Genomic DNA, 22,263 nt, shown 5'->3' with positions numbered 1-22,263 from the left:
TTTTAATGCCAATTAAGGCCTTCCTTTGATATTAATGTATTCTTTGAAGACTTTTTTTGTGGATTTGCGGGAACCCTGATAAAACAAATGAAAAGCAGTAAACACAGTGGGAACTCAGTGTTCCCTCTTGTGCCCCATGACGACGTACTTCAACATTGTAGAAAATAACCGAGTTTATTCTGCCCAGTTCGTAACCTCCAAACCTCATCTGTTCGTACCGTCGTAAAATGAGAAACCCGTTTATAAATTTCATGGAATTGAGAAGGATAGATCTCAAGCGGCAAAATGCTCATTATTTTCATAAAACAAGAAGTAATCTGGAACTTGTGTCTCGCACCGCTGCATTCTTGTAAGAAAAGGCTGCACTTGGGTCAAAGTCAAAAGCACCACAACATAAGCGTCAGTGTTTCTGAGTTTTCATAATTAGTTCTTATTTGTTTTGATTTCAGTTTTTCAAATTCAGTTAGTTTTAATTAGTTTTTGGAGGATGTTTGTTACTTTTTTTTTTTTTTTTGGAAATGCTTCCTTTTAGTTTCGTTTTTATTAGTTTTAGCATTATTATTATTATTTTTAAATATATGGAGCATTTGATGAGTGCAAGATAAAAAGAGTAACTCAATATTGTGTACTAAAATATACTAAAAGTTATCAAACAACTGTCAGACCTTCCTTCTGCACAGATATACCAAAATATATACATAATTTCACATATTTTAAGTCAGTTTTATAAACATAAGATATAGTTTCAATTAGTTTTCTTTTTTTTGGGAAATTATTTCACTTTTTATTTAAGTTCGTCGACAAAAATGTTTTTCCAAATATTGCTTTGCTCATTTTTTAAATTTCCACTAACTGCAATAACCTTGACAAGCATTTGTATATATTGGAGTACCTGAGCAATGCCTCCAACAAATTTGGTCTTCACTACCACGCTGTCATCCTCTGTTTTGTCAAAGGCTGCTTTCTGGGCCGCCCTCACCAGGTTGTCTGAGGCACGCTTCACTGCGTTGCCAGCAGCCTTCAGGAAGAAGAAAAGAACACGTGCCAGAATTAGTATGCACACCCTTTCAGTGGCTCCAATCTTTGTCGCAGCATTGTCCTACCTGTAGTCTCTTCATGGCCTCGGAATCCTGGTCCGCCTTCACTTTGCAGGCCACCAGCAGCTGAGCTGTGGAGGCCGCCACCTGCTTGGCTGAACAGATGAGCTTCTCCTCGCTGGCGTGGCCCTGCACGGACGCGTTGGCCGCCTCGCACAGGTTACTGGTGGCCGCGGCAACCATGCGGGCCTAACGCAAGTGACATGCATAAAGCTCATACACGATAGGTTCCGCGTTCGGTTCTGTATGACTGACAGTAAGACAACAGCACTCACAGCCGATATGAGTCCTTGCGACCACTGGCCGTCGTCCACTGCATTGGCTAAAATGGATCCAACCTGAGATTGAGGGTAAATCAGTGATGCCCAAACACTGCAATATTATCCAATTTGACTTATTTTGTCCAAAAATGACTAATTTACGAATAAGAATAAGAAAACCTTTATTAGTCTCGCAATGGAGAAATTCCCAATTCACAGCAGCAAAGTCATGAAAGGAAGAAGTAGAACAACAAAATATAGGAGCTGCTGGAAAGGCAGCCACTCTCGCGGCGCCATTTTGAAGTCAAAATAACAAAAATAACACAACACAACACATAGGACACAGACAGTCGTGCAATCTTCACCACCTTTCTGCATACACTTTGTTGTCTGAAGCAGTTCTAGATGAAAGAGGAGAGGATCAAAGTGTCCTTTCACCAGTGGATCAGAGACGTCATGCTGAAACTCTGCACACGTCTGCTACAAGCTAAGTTTTGAAAGCAAACACGAAGCTGTAGCGTCCATTGACGAAAAGAGATGAGTTCACTTCTCCTGTCCCACGTAATCCGCTTCAAACTCCAAGCCGCGAGTCCCAGTTCCAAATCCGCATCGGCGCTCATCACAAATAAGATCTTTTTTCATCTCGAACAAGCGACAAACAGTATTACACTGATTAACGGCTAGTCCTTTAAACCAGCGGTCCCCAATCTTTTTTGCCCCACGGACCGGTTTAATGTCAGACAATATTTTCAGGGAGCGGCCTTTAAGGTGTGACGGATGAATACAACAAAATAATATGATATGAGCTGCATGAAAACTGTGATATTTTCGTAACATGATAATAAACACAAATCATGACACGAGGAACGTCCTATCTGACCGCAACGCTCTCTGGTCACTATGGTAATGTTTAAATGTGCCTTCAAAATAAGATACACTGCAAATACAAAGTGCATGAAAAATACAATTCATCATATTTGAGATTCCAAAATAAATAAAACAGAAGTAATGCAAGTGCTCGATTCTGTGCGGCGCGGTACCAAATGACCCACGGACCGGCCCGGGGGGTCGGAGACCACTGCTCTAGACCGCCTCAATCTGTGGCTTTTAGCTTTATAAAGTTTTGGAAACACTGGTGTAAACAATACACCAGTGTGCCCCCACACAACATCAACATCAGAGACTTTGAAGCTTCTTGGGTGACGTTTGACTGACCTTGCCCTGTGCCACCAGCTCTCTCTGGGCTGCTGATGCAGACTTGACAAGAGCGCTAGTCGCTGCCGCAATGGACTTGGCTGCTTCAAGAATCTGCTCCTCGAAATCCAGCGTCTCGTCAGCCTGCTGGAGGTTAAAGAAGAGAATAAATTCAGACAAAGATACCTCATTGTACAACTACTTCCCAAAAACACCACACAGGGCAACAAATGAAAATTGCAATGAGATCAAAATAGTAAATGGAGTGCACTTATGTCGTGCTTTATCTCCCCAATACGGAGTCCAAAGAGCTATCCAAAGCCTCATTAAGTCTCGATTTGAAAATATATTTGTGTATTGACCCAGAGGGGACACCAATGTGTTGTACAGCTGCATATTCATTATTTTGTACTGATTCTTTTATTTAAAAGCCCCCAAATTCTAAAAAGATGTCATCTAAGCCTGAACCTCATTGTCCTTACTAGCATCGAAAGCCATATCGAAAATATTTTCCCTTAAAACACAAAAGTGAATATGACTTTGAAGGACCGCACAGGACCTGAACTAACCACGAGCAGTTCAGTAACAGTCAAGGAAAGGTCACATGATTGTGCACCTTGAACGCTCCGGAAACACAAAAGGCACAGGTGGCAGGAGACATGGCGGGACACTGTAGGAATATGTTTGATACATAGTTGGACTGAATAACAACCTAATATATCAAACATATCAGACAGAGCCCTGCAGAGAATTCCTCCAGGTTTACAAAGGCTCTGAGAGGGGCTCGGGAGGTAAGGAGACATGCATGCCGGGGTGGGAGAACCAATCCTCCCCCCGTCCACCCCCATCCTCGCTATATGACGATGGATGAGGAGTGGGAGTAAAGAGGATTAAAAAGGTTTGATGAAAGCGACACTGCAATGAAATTGGGGCGCGATTTTATGGCGTCGTTTGCTCTTGAAATGACACAGGAGTTGCCGGTTGATTAGTTCTGCCTCTGCACAGAAGCATTGGGTTAGAACTAACACACACGTCAATTAGAAGGATTCAAATTCAATTAAAACATGATCTTGATTTGAAAGGACAATCAGTAGTCGGGGATTAAATTGGGGGAAACCACTAGCGGTATTTCCCTTGCTCAATTTTCTTTGCATGCATCAAAAGAGATCACTAGAGGGAGGCACTGACATCTACAAGAGGGGAAAAGCCTTCTCACTAATCTGCTTTTTATAGAAAAAAAAACATACACACACACACACAAAAAGCAGAGACCTGGTAATAAATGCCCTCATGGCATTAGAGTATGAGACGGAGCATTACGTTTTTTATTAAAAGTGCGCTGACCTAAATATGCGATCCTTCGCATGACACAGACGGGAGGTTGATCTGACAATTACTGAGTGCACTGGAAGAGGTAAAGGGAAGCAGGAAAACACAAAGGGGAGATGTAAGAGGGATTAAACTATCCCCCCCCCAACCCCCCACCCCAAAACAAAATCCACAATCATGATGTTGAGCGTCACAAGCAAACAACAGGATTTAATCACCTCCCATCTATTTCCCCAACCAGTAAAGTCTGCAATACCACAGCATCGGAGTGGAGAACACACAGTTTAAGTATTTTAAATGAGAAACACTGTAATAAAGGAAAAAAGAAATACGTTTCATCAGACCGAGGCCCTCTCTTTAGCGAGAAAAAAAAAAAAAGGGTCACGACAGTCCATCGCACCCTTTTAAAGCAAGTTCAACTTAAGCTCGAGGACCCCGCGGGGTAATTATGTCTCCTGGCAACGGAGCTCAAAATACCCAAAAGTCCAAGAAAGTTTACAGAGGACCAGCTGTGCGCGCCGGAACAAAGAAACAGTCATCTGCAGCGATAGCCAGATAGCGGCACGGAAAAGAGAAGACGTGTGTCACCTTTTCCTACGATGGGGCAACGCGGCTCCCTGACGATTACTCGCAAAAAAAGCCGTGTGTGCGCGCCAGGGTGCGTGGGTGGAAAGGGCCGAGAAGGGCGCATCTACCTTGGGCTTGGCTCTGGGCTTCAGCTGCTCGAGTTTCTTGGCCGCGGCTTCAATGGACGCCGCTGCTCCGAGGAGCTCGCTCTCTGCGATGACAGTGGGGTCCTCGGGGTCTACACACTCTGATCCTGAAAGGCACCGGCACATGTTTTTCTTTGACTGGCAAAAGTACAGCTTCCGCTGAGAACCCTTTTTTTGGTTCGCCACACACCACAACTGATGCTCGACTTTGCGCGCTTGCCGCGGTGCCTCAAAGTAAAATAAGAGAAACCAAAGTACCGTATTTTCCGCACGAAAAGACGCACTGGATTATGAGGCGCACCTTCAATGAATTGTCTATTTTGTAATTTTTTTCATATATTAAACGCACCGCATTATAAGGCGCAATCTACAATGCATCCACTAGAGGGAGCCACAACCATTCATTTGACTCGAGCAGCGTTCACGACCGCCTCCAAAAAACGTAAATTAACGATTACAGTAATCCCTCGTTTATCGCGGTTAATGGGGACCAAAACCACCCGCGATAAACAAAAATCCGCGAAGTAGCGTCCAATTAACATAAACAGGTAAAAAAATAAATAAATCCTTTTTTTTTTAAGGAATCATTAATTTACATTTTTCCGAGGTGGTCATAAACGCCTCTCGAGTCGAAGGAAGAAGAAAAGGCTGGAGACTGACAGATGTAACTGAGTTCGTTGAGACTGTGAAAACCATACATAAAGTGTGCGTTTTAAAAAATTAACACCACAGCGCTCCTTTTTTCGGAGCTGCAACAAAAACGTATTTAATAAAGCAGCGACACAGTTCACCGAACCAACAGCAAATTATAACATTGGAAGCATCTCTCTAGGAAGGAGCCATCTTGGAGTCGATGTATTACCGTAATGACCATACACAAGACGCACCGGATTTGAAGGCGCTCGGTGAGCTTTTAAGAAAATGGAAGACTTTTTGGTGCACCCTATAGTGCGGAAAATACGGTAAGAGATTCATTTTATGATGGGCCATTTTTTTTTTTTGCAGAGGTCAATAAAACACAGCACTTTGGGAACAGCTTGCTAAGGCAGATGGGAACATGTTTTCCAAGATTACGTTGAGCTCAGGGGAAAGCTGCCCTGCCCTGCGCACCCCCACCCCCCCACACCTTTCCAGCCGTCTCTACTCCTCGACCCCCTTCAGACTCTATGAAAGCTGATCCGGGGAAACAAAACACACCATGGCGCACTTACCTCCATCTGAGGCGGCATGAGGGAAGAAGAGGGGTGAGGGAAAGAGAGCACATGGGATGTTAGAAAGATACAAGTCGATAGCCCCAGCGCGTCTCGCTGTACAGGCTGGAAATCTAATTCTCATTCAGACACAATCTATTACTGCTGTCAAGACGCGGCGGCGCAGCCAACATATTTGTGTCATAACCACAGATGAGCTTAATTTGGAGGAAATTTTGCAGCGCAACCAATGTTTGGTCCAATCTCAAGATTCTAATGTGATTGTAGTGACCCAACTCAGACGGATTGCGGTGCATCTCTCACGTTTTGTGACATTCAGCGATATTATTCAGGCGCGGAGGATTTAGCGCTCCTTCAACTTAATCGCTTACATCTCTGCAATCCTGTTTATGAAATTGAATTCATAATGGGGATCTTTGAGCAGATTTGCCTCGCGGTGTTGATAATGTCTCACTGTCATACAGGAGTCAACATCTCGGGAGTGGAGACAAAACAGCTGGAATATGAAAGGCCACAATTGTGGGAGTGTGCAAGCATACAGCACGTATGCGGCAGGTGGCCTCACCTTTCATGGCCTCGGCTGTCTGGATGAGCTCCGTCACACATGCCGCCACCTGCTTCGAATGGACGGCCAGTTGATGCTTTTGCTCCGATGTGGGCCTCTGCAACACCTGAACACACGGTGCACAAGAACAGAAACACAAACAATCTAAAAACGGGTTATCATTATTACTACATTCATTTAAATATATTCATGAAGCACACGAGTCAATAACACCACAAGGTGCTTTTGAGACTTCTGCTTTCCAACGCCAAAACGTTGCACTTTTTTCCATTGTACATGTAAACGGCAAAATATGTGAGCTCGCTGAAGAGGTGAACAAAAAAGCAGAAATGCTGGCAAAATTGCTGGCAAAATCCACCCCCCCAAATTGGAGGTCGAGGGAGTGGGGGGGAGGGGGCACGTTTGCCACTTGCTCTCAACTGAAAATAACTTCACATTGCCTCAGGGCCAGGTGACGACCAATTCCGGCTCAACGCAGAAAACAGGTGAGCCGTAATTGGCCGTTACCTAAGCCCTTAGCAACTGTGATGTCAACCGACAGCACGTGGTCAATTGTCCGCCCCCGAGATGGATCAACACGAGTGGATTTTGCTGCCGAACTCAATTTCCACAAATGCCATGTTTGGCCTGATCTGCGAAATGCGCGCCACCGAACGCAGCACAACGGCCACCTGTCATCTAAAGCAGCAAGTACATACAAATTTCAAATGTGACAGTCTCATTCCAACCTGTAGGACTTGTTCCAAAAGGTGGACATATCCAGTGGTGCATTCGGAGCCGTACTGCAGGGCCTTGCTTTTCACCTCCTCGCTCACTTCTGGGTGGTGTGCCGCTTTCTGAGTCGAGAGAGAGAGAGAGCGAGAGCGAGAGAATAAAGGATTCTGGGAATTTCAAGGAGACCAAAATAAATGGCTCCCAGTGGGATGTCGCTCGGCTCAAAATATCAAGTGGAAAATGTGGACACATTTTTAAAAAATCAGCAGTCATATTTTACAGCACTTTTTAGGATATCATTGTTAGTAATAGTGTGTGGGGTGGCCCGGTATGCCAGTGGTTAGCACGTCGGCTTCACAGTGCAGAGGTACCGGGTTCGATTCCAGCTCCGGCCTCCCTGTGTGGAGTTTGCATATTCTCCCCGGGCCTGCGTGGGTTTTCTCCGGGTGCTCCGGTTTCCTCCCACATTCCAAAAACATGCATGTCAGGCTGATTGGACGCTCTAAATTGTCCCTAGGTGTGAGTGTGGGCGTGGATGGTTGTTCGTCTCTGTGTGCCCTGCGATTGGCTGGCAACTGATTCAGGGTGTCCCCCGCCTACTGCCCGGAGATGGCTGGGATAGGCTCCAGCACCCCCCGCGACCCTAGTGAGGATCAAGCGGTTCGGAAAATGGATGGATGGATGGATAATAGTGTGTGTGTGTGTGTGTGTGTGTGTATAAAAGGTCTCATTTGGTTTACAACCTTGCAGGCTGTCAACATATCAGAAACAGATTTGCGGCTCAGGTTGGCCATGGCGATCACATCCTCTTGCTGAGCAGAGTTGCCCGCTGCCACGGCTTTGGCCGTCGCCATGGTGATGCCCTTTGTCATGCGTATAAACTCCTCAGGTGTGGTGGACTTGTCCGGGACGTCCTTCGACAGGAACACCTGCGATGGAGACACATCAGAAATGATCTTGTGTGAAACTCCAGAAAACCAAAACGCACACACGGAGGATAGACATGAAAGTGATAAGCTCACTCTGAGGCCGTTGACAGTACAATAAAAATTTGGGGTGATATAAAATACTCATCAATGGGACCTTTAGCCCATCATAAGATTCGTAAAAGTCCCACAATGGCTGTGAGAAACAGAGCCGGATAAGAAGAGGAGTGGAGTCGTTTGGTTCCGAGCAATAGACACCAAATATCCCTGACCCGCTTGAGTGCGAGGCTTGGTTTCATCACCATCAAAGAAGAGTTCCGGCCTGTCAGGCAGTCTTACTGTCAGCTCCTGCTTGATGAACTCAATGGTGGCCTCCAGTGCCCTCGTCCCGCGAGTGGCTTCATCCTCCACTGCCTTCACCGTTTTCAGAAGAGACGTCACGTTGGTGACCATGACCTGCCAAATAAAGCCAGTCAAGCGGATGAGGCAGTCAAACCAGGAGGTGGCGCTCTTTCTCCTTAAATACAAAACAGCAGTCACATATAAAAACAAGTGCTCGCAAAATAATTGGTCTATGTTTTTTTAAAATTGGTTTTTGGTTTGTTTTTTTGCGAGTTGAAGGTGCTTATTTGGTTATGCTGTAATTGCACAGCTGATAAAGACAGAAAAAAGGCAACATAATTCAGTAAACATTCATAATACTATTAATTCAATGATACCCAATTTGAAAGACATTTTTTTTTCCTCATGCTGGCACATTTTGCACAAGGCTTTTGGTGCATTCCGCAACAGGAGCCTTACAAGGATAGTAATGCGAGCAAATAAATGCACAGCAGGACTTTCAGAGGGTCCCGTGTTTGGGGTCACCATATGCTGTAAGAATCTGTCAACGGTACCAAAAATCCTGGGTGGCCCTCATTCCATTTAAATGAAAAAAAAAAAAAAAAGGACGAGAAACCATATGCAGCAGTTAAAGTTACATTGAGGAAGTTTCTTGCCTGGGTTGTTCAATGCACTGATCGCAATTGTGAGAGTACTGAAAGACGACTTTAACTGTTGAATTGCATGAAGAGGAACAACAGATACGGCAGCCACGCGCTCTACGGGCCTGCACCTTTTTTTTTTACCTTGGCGGCGCCTTTCAGCTGATACATGGACGGGTCGTCGGCAGCCTTGCCCGCGGCACACTTGGTGGCGCTGATGAGTTCGGCCAGTGCCTTGGCCACGTCGCGCACCGCGTTGATCAGAACCACCTGAGGAGATGAAGCTGGGATCAATAAACCACAACGCGGTGAGCTCAGGCTCATCAGCGCTAGCCTGGGGACAGGATTTCCTCATGTAGCATTTATCATCCCCTAAACTGAGTGGGGGGGAGATGAAGTTGTACGTTAATGGCCTATTGGGACTCCTGGCAGACTCTTGCTTTGCCCCTCTTCTTGGTTTGTCTGATCGTATTTCGTTATTTTAATCAGGTTGGTCCATTGTCTGTTTGCCGTCAATCAGCTTCTTAACCCTTTCATGCACCTTGTAACCTTGATAACATGGTAAGATGTCCACTGTAGTAACCGCTGTCCCTGAAAGGGTTAACAACCCCTGTCTTGGTTTCTTGATGAGTGTGACCCCAATCAGTTCCTTCAAACCAGGATTATCCGTTGTCTCTTGCAGTTTGTCTTATTTATTTTTCGGAAAGAAAATTATGCGACTATTTAGTGCTTTGAACAAGGTATATCAGTTATCTGTTTTCCTTATCACAGGTATCAGCTCCTTTGCTGCCCTTGTCTCCCAACTGTGTCTTTGTGTTTTAGTCGATCTTTGAATGAGTTTTTCTCGTTACATGAGCCTACCCCTTACGTCCCTGCCAGATCTTGTGTCCCTTACTTATGTCTCATCTTTGCTTGTCTGCCCTTGGGTCATTCCTCTGTCTCTGGTTGAGTGTGCCTGGTTTTTTTTCTTTGCCTACGCTTGTATTGCTCATCTGTCTTGGGGTGAATCTGACTGTATTTCTCTCTCTCTCTCTCATTTTTTTTTTAAAACCAGGTTTGCTAGATTACTGTGTCTCCTTGCCAAAAGCATTACATTTGGGAGCAGAACCGAACAGTACATATTTGTGCAATGACATCAAATGAAGCAAATTTACATGCTTTACGGGTTACCTGTGTCTCGGGGTCCTCAGAGCCCATGCTCGTCGCTCCCAGTTTGACCACCTCGGTGAGCTGGGTGATGGTCTTAGCTGAGGACTGGGCAGCCTGGGCCAACTTCTCTTGGCTGGATGCGGCTCCGGCCACCAGGAGCTTGGTGTCCTCCACCAGGGCCTTGGCTGTCTTCAAAATGCTTTCCCTGGGAGAAGAGGTGCGTTGTGTTTCTGTCAGCACAGTCGTTACATTCAGGAATAGGCTCTTTGAAATAAAGGTGAGATTTGTGGTCAGTTGTCTCTTTTCTTTGGGCGCTCCGCTTCTCCTGAGTGAGTCACTCACAAAATAGAAGACCGGCATTTACTGAGAAAACAACCGCGGATGCAATCTCGTTGTTTGAATCCACTTTTTATTTTTTAAATGGACTGTGTGTCCTTATTGCTATGATGAATATGCGCTAAGGTCACAGACACCTGTGGTCAGCAAAGGACTCCTCATTCTCAGGGTTCAGTGTTCCCGCCGAGGCGAACATGATGGTCGTGTCTAGGTCAGCGATGATGCCCGAAACGGCACTTGCTGCTGTGATGCATGCCTGAGTGCCTTTGTTGCCCGCCTGCAGCGCTGACAGTACCAAAGACACCTGCGACACAAAAAGCATCGCATAGCTGCAGAACAATCAAGAGAACATTTCATTCGACAGTCATTATTACACTTCCACGGTTTCGTCCAGTCCGACGCTAAGGCTGCGGCAGAAGAAAATGTGCCTCCATCCATCTGTCACGCTATCTCCATCGGCCAATCCATCAATCGAGGTGTGACATATGCATCTCTTGAAAATAAGCTCAACCTGATTTATAGTATAGTTATCTATTCTGTATAACAGGTGTCAAACTCAAGGCCCGGGGGCCGGATCCGGCCCGCCAGGTCATTTTACGTGGCCCGCGAAAGCAAATCATGTGTGTCAAATTGCTAAAATCTGTACTGAAATACTAAATTGTCATGTGTAACAAATAAGGTTGAGATTTTGCAATAATTACGTTAGGCTGTTTACTTGAACAATAATTGATCAAACTATTTTAATCGACTTGACTGATTTCAGAACTAGTAAACTATTCATTTGTGGTTTCACTGTCATAACGGCCTTCCGAGGGAAGACGTAACTGCACATTGTCCTGCGACTAAAATGAGTTTGACACAAATGCTGTAAGACGTTTTATTTTGTGAACAACGTGAGCTTTGAAAATTTTAGAACTGGCAAAGGGGAACATCCATTCGGTAATATCAGTAATGAGAGACTGATATTAATGCCCCCAATAAAATGACTTTTTGGGGGGAGGATGGGTTTTAATTGAACACCTCTCCGACGCTAACAGTCAAAGCTCAAAGCGGAGAGACACAACTTTTCGCTGGTTTATTGAATCTCATTATTGTGCAAGTGTACTGCAACTGATGAGCGTACAGTTGCTTGGCGGGCCGCCACATCTGCAATGAGGTACTCCTTGAACCGCGCCAAGTCTGCAATTAGAAGTGGTTTGAGCTTTATGTGATGACCGATCGAGCTTCTAATCGGTTTGAACAATTTAGCAAATGCTGAAGAATAAATAGTGTTCCGGGTTGAACTGGATGCAAGGTTAAGCATGCTTGAAATCAGAGCCCAATACAATCAAAGCAGGTTGATGAGCCAGATACCACAACTAGCGTAGGTCTGACCCGAGAGCCTCGAGAGGAATCTTTGAACGAGGCACAAGACTCAAATCAGCAAGTGTGAAACCTCAAATTAATCAAGTAGGGTAAGTGCGTTGAATGAAATCACAGTCTTCCAGTGGAATAGACTTAGCAATGTGTGACTGGCATAGCTTGTCATTGCCAGGGTCATAACAGGGACACAATATAATTACTATTCAGTGCGTAGCAGATTCAGAATAACTTTGCTTTCATAACCTGCATTTTCGCTGCGGTAAAATCCTTTATTATCACCCCAAATAACATATCACATTTATATTCTGCTAACCTTTTCCAAGATTAAGGCCAACTTTATTACTTGTCAGATGATATAAAGAGCAGACAGTTTCACATGAAGCATCATCTATCACCGCAATAACAAAGTAAATCATGTGCATTAACTACCAGATTGACTTTCATTAAATTCTGAGACATATAACATCAGCCGAGGGGGGAAGCTTTCCTTTTTTCGGCAGATCCAGAAAAACCAGAGAAAAAAAAGGGCCACCAATAAAAGAGATGTATCAGACTCAAAATAATTTCAGTTTTGAGGGACCTTGTCAAAAATGCCTTCAATGGACTATTAGTGATATTTGCAGTGGTCTACAATTAATCTTAAACTGGGTTTACAGCTACCGATTTTCACAGTCCGGGACTAAAAAGATACGGGAATGCTTCCAGTATCTAGTTGTAGTCTTGTTAATGTGACCCTGAAAAATTCAACCCTAAAAAAATCTGAGTGGGAAACTAGGCCGTGTCTTAGAGCTCTATAATTTGTCTTTAATTAAGGTGTGAGTTTTCCAAGGGTCTTTTCCAAATCTTCTCAAAGTCTGACATGCTTCACACTATCTTAGCTGGAGGAGCGGTACAACATTTTTAAACCTCCTTTATTCATCGTGCGATCAACTCAAACAGTAAAAGAGTACCAATGTGACGAACGTAGCCACTAGACCAGCGTGTGGTGGTACCTTCTCGGTGACTGCACGTGCACACTCGATGAGTTCCCTTTTGGAGAAGCTGTCTGTGGGGCTGAGCTGCAAGGCTCCAGCTTTCTGGACCAGGTAGATACAGCCGTGACCGAGCTCCTGGACGCGTGTTCTGATCTGGAAACCAACCTGAAAGTAGAACCAGTCATTGGCTCCCATTCAATCAGGTGCTGAACTTTCTTTTACCCAGCAGATGGGAAAGGAAATCAAACACTCTTTCAAGAAAGCTGGCCCTACCATTTCGTTTCTAGGCTGAGCTACATGGGTGGGTGGGTGCTCTTTTGTAAGCGTCACTATAGGCTTTTAGACTTGTCAAGGCAATGTGTCGCTATGGTAACCAGCAGGGTTCGCAGCAGCCTGTTATGTACAAGTTACTGATAAGAGCTGTGAGCTTATTAGCGTGATGTTTCCACACATGGCTTTCCTGCAAACCAGAGGAAACTTTAAAGAAACGATTGTGGGGGTGCTCTGAGTGACGGATGTGGGAGGAGCAGCTTCGACTTTGATCTCAAAGATGGAGAGTCGATCACAGAGCAAACATCTGCCTTAATCGGCATGCGTATCTGAAAGCATTTTGGGTCCAAACAGCCGTGACTCAAAAGTGATATTTTGGAGCAAACTCTTATAAGATCGCTGTATCGTTCTGTGGAGAGGTACAATGCCCTCTGACCTCTTCGTGCTCTGCTGTGGCTGCAGCGAGGCGTCCTTGGTGTGCAAGCTGCCCATAGTCCACAGTCGCCTGAGAGGCAAGGCCGCCGAGCTCTTCGGGGCAGGTCACTGATTTAGTCATCTAGTCAGAGCGGGATGAAGGCAGCCCCATTAGCTAATGAACGTCTGTGAAGCTACACAATCAAAAAGCACTCACCATCTCCTGTGCCGTGATGGCAATGGCCTTGGAGAACTTCACCATCGTTGTCTGGTAGTCCACAAAGGAGCCTTCGGGTTCAGGGGGTGTTCCTTCATCCAGCTATAAAGATCAAGCACGTCATAAGTTTCATGAAGGCAAATCACACAATGTCTATTCTAAAAGGTTTTCAACAAGTTTGTTGGACAAGCTTTTCATATCAGGGTAATGTCGGTATCATACCCCAAAAAAAAAAAAAAAAATGCAGACTATGATGAATACAGAGTGATAAGAGAACATGGGTGTTCGCAGCCTAAGTATTATCCTGAGCAAATATTCAGGAGCCGGTGTCAAAAGCGATTCAATGAGAGTCAAACACAAGGACACATTTGGAGAACACCGGCTGTGAAATGACTCGGACAAATGAGTTTGGGAATAAGGGCGCAGGCGAAATCCACTTCTCACCCTGCCCATGGCCTCGGCAATGGACTCCACCATGCCCCCAACCATGCCCCCCTCGCTGGCCGCCTCATTCAAAGTCACCATGATGTCATCCACGGCCTCTTTCATCAGCTGGGCTGCTTCGGAGATTGCATCGTGGGTGTGGGACGCCTGGGGATGATTAAAACCAAACATTAGCTCTAATGAGCTAGAGGACACTTTTTCGGCACCTTTCCATTACAGGTTCCAAAACAGCCTATCAAATGCACATCACATTTCACCCAGATGAAAAAAAAAAATCTGTTTCCGGATTCAAGCTGGAAGGACACAGCCGCCCGCCACCAAAACATAAAATTACACTATATACGGTACACTTTTTTTGTGATTTGCAACAATACCATATTTACAATCTGATATGAACCTGCGGATGAAATAAGTGAAGCTTATGGTAAAAATTTTCATTGCATGTTGCCAGGTTAACGGTCTTGCGTCAATGGTCTATTCAATTCGATCAAATCAAGTCCCACCTTTCAATATATCCCCATTTTTGTAGACCATGTACTCTTTCAGTAGCAAACTGTGTGTTCCTTAACTAACATTGCGCAGTGCGTGGCAGCACTAAAAAGGAAAGTGGATATCTTGACAGACAGGGCACAAATTTTTGACCAAGCTTCACTGATTTTATCCACAGGTACATATAAAATGGTAAATATGGTTTAGTGTTGTTGTAAACACAATATGTGTACTGTATATGCCATATTTTTGTACTGGATTGTTTGGCGGCCAATTGTCTTTCTTTCGCTTAAAACCAGGCAATGGAAGTGCGCAGTGGAGTTCCTTGTGGTATCCTTCAAGAAACGCCTCGATCTGTCGGCCAATCTGATGATTGTGGCGTCACGTGGGCCTGCTTTTCTAGAACCAGGTCGGAGGAGGTTCTGAGGAATGGGTTCATTTTTCACCTGATGGCCTTGAAAAAGTGGAATGAAAAAGCGACCATGTAGGGTGGAACCAGTCCGATGGAAAACAAAAAGGCCTTTGGGGCTGCTCTAATAACAATATAAGGGAATACACTGCTTCTCTAATAGACTCAAGTTCTCCATTAGGTAATGATAAAAATGATACATAACAGTGACACATCTCTGCTTTCACTACTTCGATCCTGCATAAAGGATCTTTCACACACCAAAGACAGACTCGTCCAATTACTGTTAAGTGCATATTGTCTGCATCATTAGAGCCGGGAGTAAGAGCCGCCCTACCTTGAGAGAAAACTTTGAAACAACTCAGCAACTGACTTACAGCTGCACATTAGGCAGAAAGGACATTCATGGATTAAGAGGATCTTCGTTGTCTTCATCCCCAGAGCAGACTGCTCAAGGGCATTTGATGCAGCACGGCAAACGCATCGGGGACTTCTTCACATGAAACTTGGAAGCGGCTACCTCTGCCTACTTTGAGACCACCTCCTGCTCTAAAAGCTCTGACATCATGAAATCTGGTATTATCTGACTCGTAGTGCTTGGTGGTTCAATTCGAATAAGGATGACATCGATGCTGACCTTGATATTGTAATGCTCGATATTCGTGTTGTACCTTTGGATTGCCGCCACCTTCCTTGGCAGCGTAAAGCATCTGCAGGGCAGACTCTGACAGGGTCTTAGTCTGGTCCAGGATGGTCATTTGTTGCTGATGGTCGTGCAGTTTGGAGGCCAGGCCGACTGATGCCACAATAAGTGGATCAAAGTAGCTAGCCAGCTGAGTCACCTAAGTGAAATAAGGTTAGGAGAGTCATGCGGGAAAAGGATTGTTGAACAAGATGGAGCTCTTATTTATCTAAATCCAGAAGGGATAAAGAGGGATATATTATCAGAGCCGGCACCTTGTGTCCCAGCTGGGCAGCTTCACCCCGGGCGGCTGTGGAGACGGGATCAATCAGATGCCCAATCTCCTGTACGGTTGAAGTCAGCTGTTCCTGCAGTGCCTAGCGAGTTACAAAGACAGAACGAATTATCGTATAAATCACAACAGAGAGCCTACAGATCCCATTAAGCGCTTTCTCTCGGACAAGACAAGGGCTGATGGGCTGCTTACCTCCATGGAGATATCATCTCTGCAGGGCAGGGTCTGCCCGACTGCAGCCAGGGATGCTTGCTCAATGTCGCGGATACATTTATTGATGCTATCTATAGAGTAATCACACTCTTTCTGTCCTGGTGCCTTGTCCCTAGTGGGGGGTTGTAAGTTTAGAAAACAAACAAACAAAAAAAAAACAGGCATTCTTGTTTCATTTCAGTGCAAATAGCATCTAAAGGCATTTGACTTTTTTTTCCCCCCTTTCTCTTTTTTCAAAAGAACTTTATATGTACAGAAGGAACTGGTTAGTTGACTGTGATTTAAAAAAAAAATCCAAAGCAGCACACGCTGTGGTTATTTTAAACTCTTTTTGTTTAAACCGTGAGACAAGTGAAGTGTGAAGACCACAAAGTGAAGGGCGCTTCGCACTGCCTTTTCGGAGTCCTGTCATCGGCGTGGTTGCCTGGCAACAGAGGAGCCCAGCCGTCTGCTCTCATAAGATGACTGGTTCGTGGCTGCACCATCACAGTCAATCAACGCAGTTAATTTATATTTGAAGTGAAATTCCCCACACTGTTGTAATATTAGCGTAAAGAATCCCAAAGCATTGACTCCAGTCATTCAGATACTGTGCATGCAGAATCCAAGGATAGAAAACTGATCAAACTAAACTGGACTCCACTATTGATTAAATGCTTTGATTTCCTCGCAGCTCTAAACTAACAGTGCAAATTGCCTTTTAATCGTAAATGCATTGTATCCCCCCCAAAAAATGGGCGCAAACCAACCTGATGGAAGTGATGAGGCTCTTGATCGAGTCGGAAACCGTTCTCGAGTGACCAGCGAGGATCGACCAAGTGGGGGGATCCTTGGGGTTGAGGACCAACGAGCGGGCCGTTTCTAAGAGGTAAGTGGAGCTATCAAGCATGGAGCGGGCTGAACGAACAATCGGCTCCTGGGCGACTGAACCCTGGAGGAAAAGCCGACATTGGAGCAGGTGAAATAAAAACTCCGGTACAAGGCTAACGGCGAGAATCGAGCTCGATTGGAACGACAGCGACGTTAATATTCCTTCTACGGCGGCGGGAAGATCAGGTGAGCAATCGAACTCAAGGATGAGATTAGAAGGACAGCTTTACGGAAACACAGGGAAAAACACCTTCAGTCTTTATGATCCGGGGCAAAACCTCCCCCGACAATTAGATTAACAAGGTGAAGATTAGAGCAGCGGTAAGGGCGTGAGTGCCGTTAAACACGGCCCTCCAACAGATTACAGCCATAAAGCTTTTAGAGGACGCTGCGTGGACTTTTCCGCTCTGATTGAAAACATAAAAATGTATCCTTGTGATCGGTTTCACAGGAGTAAAGGAAAGGAGAAAATCAACTCAAATTCCCAGCAAATTTACAGCACAAATCTTTCTGTCTTGTTTCACGACTCGCTGTGACATCCTCGGCACGATGTCATTTAGTTGCAGGCATTTTTCGATTAACGGTTACCTCGTTGCTGATTTGAGCTGGGATACTCGCAAAGTCAGGGTTGTTGGCAAAGGTAGACAGGTTTTCGACAGCTTCAAGGAGTGGAGCGGTGGCAACTCGACATTTGTTTCTGTTGTCCTCGGAAAAATCGCCATCTAAAGCCTAAAAACAAGACATTCCATATGAACCCGGGACAGTTATTCCACAGGTAATGGCTGTATGGATTGACTCCCATGCAAAGAACTCCTCACGTGATGAAAGAGATTTGGTAACAAATGGGACACTCAACGTTTTGATCAGTTGGGGAGTTGACCTTGATGGTCTTGACCAGGTTGGCGGTGGTGTTGGCCACCTCTTTGGCTGACTGCACAAACTGTCGCCGAGCGACGGGGTTGGAGGTCTTTGACGAAGCGAGGCGGCAGGCATTGCACAAAGCCGACGTGTGCTTCGCTACAATCGTTGCCGCAGACAACACCTGCCGAGCCAATGGACACCGGCCAGCGTTATTTACAATTGGAACACATTTTTTTGAATCAGTGTCAAAATCAGGGCTGGGCAAATTTTTGTGCTCTTTGGCCACGAGGACCGGACAGTTTATCATGCAATGCTCGACAGGCTGGATCCCGCCGACAAGAATTTGCCCAACCCTGGTCTAAAGTTTGGAATTTCCAACCTGTGAGGGACTACTATTTGGGTCCACTAAGCTCTGACAAGCCATCTGTATGGCTTGGTGGGCGCGTGCAAACTGGATGGGGTCTACCAGGCCCTCATAGCCTGACTGACTATTGGGATCAGACACACCTACAAGATAAGAGGCCTAGAACAGAAATATGGACAAGTTAGAGCAAAATATACGCTCGCGAGAAGACTTTTGCACTCATTTTGTCACAGTGAAGCATCAGACAGCAAACCAAGCGTTATTACTTCTCTACCAATGCAGTAACTAATAGCCCACGTTGACGACTCTGTGTTACAGTGAGCATTTACAATTGTATGCCAATGCTCAGAGGTGAGTTGAACGATTTTGTGCCATTCGTGCAGCATGCTCCGAAGCATACTTGTTTAATCTCAGGTTGGTTTGTGCTACCGTGTCATTTAAGCTAGTTTGCTAGCTAATACTGTCGAGGAACCTCTTGTGAAGATGGTTTGTCCGAGTTGAATAATAACCTTTGAAGGCAGTTGTTTATGATTGTGTATATGCTAGAGGTGTGCTGTTGATGCTTTATGATCCACTCCTTTTTAACCCATTCAGTACCAGCCAATTCTAGACCAAGTCTGAAAAGACGTTTAAAAACGTCTTTGGGAGTGAATGAGTTTTAAGATGTTTGTTGCCAGTTTGTGGAATCTATATGCGATTCCAAACACCTTTTATGGGGGTGTTAATTATTGAAGGCAGGGTTTGATCTCTAGCCCTGGTAAATAGCGAGGGGTTTGCTGTACTGCTCTATTGAGAATAAACAAACCCTATAAACATAACACAGAAGTTGAATACAAGATTTCCGCGGAGCAGTTAAGCAGAAGAACAAAATAAATGTACTTTTTGGGTATCTCAAAGAAGGGTAGGATACTAAGGTCCAGCTGGAATGGGTTCAAATGTTGCCCTGATCCTTCCAATGTACACTAGAAAGCATTTCATTCACAATTAGGAATGGCTTTCTCCTCCGTTTTTTAATGTGTGTTTCATGGATAGACATTTCCAACTTGGTTATTAATTTAAGATGAGTAAAGTGTTTCATCTCACCTGTCCTGCAGCCTCTGTCAGCCCACAGAGGGCCTTGGATGCCACACCGACACACTCCCCAAAAGCCACCACGTCACATGTCTTACAATGCTGCGAGATGCCTGCCATCGACTCTCCGAGGATCTAAGGCATGTCGAAACACAGAGGTTTTTAAAATATCGGGTCTTTGTCGGTCTGCTCAGTCACCTTACCCTCAGGCTGGTTCGTACGGTAACAGAAATATACTTTGAAGGGATTTTACCTTTGAATTTTCCATGACACTCTCGATGCAGTCAAAATAGGACAGTTCATTGATGGGCTCACTGGGATTATCCAGGAGTCCCCTCACAGCCTATACACACAGCCACCCACACAAAAACATTGTAAAAGGACCTTATTGCCACAAAGGACTTCTTGGTATTGAAGACTTTTTAATGTGCCGCTTTATTATCGTTCTCATTGACTTGTGTAATTGAAACGAGCGTAATGCTGACTTTAATGTTCGTCCGCAACGAATGATTCTGGTGACGTAACAGAATTGGTGCTGAAAGTCATGCGAGCAATCCATTTAAAGTCAAGGTTGGCATACGGCGTAATGGTATGGAAGGACGGCTACCTCCAATTCCCTCAAGGCGTTGTCGCACTCCCTTTGTCCTGCGGCCTGCTGTGTGCAGAGCGTGATCAGCTGGTTGATACTCTCCGTCACCGCGCTGAAACACATAGGCCACCTTTTCATTTCAGTCACTCACACGCGCCTTCGGCAGCGTTATTCATGCTATTCACTGCAAGAGGCCAACAGCGCATTGCGCAACGGCGCACGGGCATGTGCAGGAGTGACAGAATTGTCTCGGGTTTGTGGTTCAGCCTTGCTGAGCGCAGACCGCTTCCAGCCAAGGCTTCCATCTTCCTAATTAGACAGAGAAAAGTCACTCAGGCCCAAAGCCCATCGGGAGCAGCTGCCTGGCTTCTCTCCACAAGGAGGAAGACGACTCCCTGAAGAAACGCTGAATGGACAAGGTCATATTTAAAAAAAAAAAAAAGAAAAGCTTTAAGTTTAAATGACGTTTGGGATGTAGGATATACCTGCACAACCTTTATAAGATCGTATTCAAGAGTTGTACCAGAAAATGTATACAAGGATTCTTACAAGGATACCCGAACATTATTATCATCATTCCTACTTGCAGTGGAGTAGAATTGCGCCCTGTCATTCCGTTAGATTCAATTGCATAGTACACAATAAAATGAAACATGCAGCAAATAGCTCACCGTGCTGCGACTGCAAGAAGATTCTTTGCGTTGGCTGCATTGGGATCGACAGACAGAGACTTGGCGGCCAGCAGAAGCTTACTGGATGCCATTGAGATGTTCTTCAGATTACCAATAACTTGGATCTGATCATCCCTGCTCTGCAAAGCCAGCAAAAAGAGAGATGTCATTTTTGGAGATTGGTCCAAAACTGTATTATACAGTATGTCTTGTCAAATTTGAGACATGGTATCAACTAGTGAGCTACAGCAACAAACACATATTGGACCCCCCCCCCCCCCCCCACCAGCCGTTTCCCAGCCAAGGCTTATTAAAGCTTGAGTATCACGCTACATCAGCTCAGATCCCTGAAGATATTCCCACACTAATGAACAAAATAACCAGAACATGAACATCACAAGATCTCATTATAGTTGGCTCTTGGCCAAAGCAACGTGCTGAAGTAAATTTGATTGATCGAATCATGGAGGGGGAAAAAAAAGTAGGTAATAAAGTGACCAAGATAGGACAAATTCGGCTTTGACATTTCGGATTTTTGGACATCTGGGATTTGCAGTCTTTGCGTGTAAAATGCGATGACAACAACATCCTCACTCGACTGTTCAGTGGCGTTGTACGATGACGAAACCTACTTGGGTGTGTCCTGCCATCTCGACACCAGCATCCAGGAACTCATCAAAGTCTTGGCTGAACTTCCCGGAAGCGGCAGCCAGCTGGCTGCTCGTTCCACGGGAGGAGTGAACGACCTCGCCTGCCGAGTGGTTGAGCTCAGCCGCTGTATGGTTCAGATCCGTCTGAGCTTCCTGCAACGTCTTACTGCAGGGGGGAAGCTTCAAAGACACATCGAAAAGGCCATCGTGGAGATGCCATTATTGGATAAAATAGTAAATTAAATGCGATCACGGTTCAATAAGGAGGTCGGACCCTTTAAACATGAACAGAAATTCAAGAAAATCGGAGCAGGCCTCACAATTTCTACCAGCAACTTCTTGCTGGCTTCTCCGATGCTCCTGAGAGCCATGTCAACATCCTTCTGGCCCGGCAGGCAGTTCACGCAATTATTCAGCGAGTGCGACACAGCTTTGGCCACCTGAAAATACGGAACAATCAACCGTGACCGGACTATCGTAAGTCATTCTAAACAATGCGCCACATAATGCAGTGTCCCAGAGAAATGCTGTGAAACATCTCAGATGCAAACTGGGCTCACGGCCGAAAGTAATCTGCGTCATTAATCTATGCAGCCGTCGCAGACAAATACCAGCGGTGTTTATTCCCTGGAGGGCCGCAGGGCAATGTTTTACTCTAGCGGTCCTGAAAAACACGAGGCAGGTGACGCGGAATGAAAATAGCGACACATGGGCGTTAGAATGATTTGCTGTGGCAAGGAGAAATGCTCACGGTTGAGAGGAGATTGCGACTGACTTATTGGAATGGTTCTATGACATTTGAATTTGATTGAGACTGGGATCGAAGACCGTTGAGGCATGTTTAATATTAAAAGTATGAAATTGGTGCTTAAGTGAATACAAGTCACTTTAGATACGCTTCCAGGACCGTCGTTGCAGTAAAGATCTATCCTCCGCAGTTA

At 45.2% G+C, this 22,263-nt stretch overlaps 1 protein-coding gene across 3 annotated transcripts in view; it reads right to left on the bottom strand.

Moving 5' to 3' along the window:
• tln2b (talin 2b) overlaps window positions 1–22,263 on the bottom strand; it is an 86,514-nt gene that overhangs the window by 5,068 nt on the left and 59,183 nt on the right. For 2 of the 3 annotated variants that reach the window (XM_086108389.1, XM_086108390.1), the window contains exons 28-56: window positions 21,643–21,762; window positions 21,305–21,502; window positions 20,673–20,812; window positions 20,020–20,113; window positions 19,666–19,755; window positions 19,425–19,547; window positions 18,357–18,500; window positions 17,973–18,158; window positions 17,705–17,845; window positions 16,996–17,177; window positions 16,226–16,358; window positions 16,014–16,115; window positions 15,728–15,898; window positions 14,159–14,305; window positions 13,715–13,816; window positions 13,520–13,639; window positions 12,832–12,978; window positions 10,615–10,781; window positions 10,163–10,346; window positions 9,137–9,262; window positions 8,349–8,465; window positions 7,827–8,012; window positions 7,098–7,205; window positions 6,370–6,475; window positions 4,576–4,700; window positions 2,573–2,698; window positions 1,373–1,435; window positions 1,104–1,286; window positions 893–1,018 (exon numbers count right to left, since the gene is read on the bottom strand). In XM_086108389.1, coding sequence (XP_085964515.1) covers window positions 893–1,018; window positions 1,104–1,286; window positions 1,373–1,435; window positions 2,573–2,698; window positions 4,576–4,700; window positions 6,370–6,475; window positions 7,098–7,205; window positions 7,827–8,012; window positions 8,349–8,465; window positions 9,137–9,262; window positions 10,163–10,346; window positions 10,615–10,781; window positions 12,832–12,978; window positions 13,520–13,639; window positions 13,715–13,816; window positions 14,159–14,305; window positions 15,728–15,898; window positions 16,014–16,115; window positions 16,226–16,358; window positions 16,996–17,177; window positions 17,705–17,845; window positions 17,973–18,158; window positions 18,357–18,500; window positions 19,425–19,547; window positions 19,666–19,755; window positions 20,020–20,113; window positions 20,673–20,812; window positions 21,305–21,502; window positions 21,643–21,762 — 3,957 coding nt within the window. The other variant, XM_086108391.1, reaches the window with a different exon arrangement.

The sequence above is a fragment of the Hippocampus guttulatus genome, chromosome 4 (assembly GCF_054856545.1).
Source record: "Hippocampus guttulatus isolate MCC_2025c chromosome 4, RoL_Hgut_1.0, whole genome shotgun sequence".
Classification (NCBI taxonomy): Eukaryota; Metazoa; Chordata; class Actinopteri; order Syngnathiformes; family Syngnathidae; genus Hippocampus; species Hippocampus guttulatus.
Note: the sequence above shows the minus strand (reverse complement) of the source record. Positions and strands in the feature narration are given on the sequence as shown.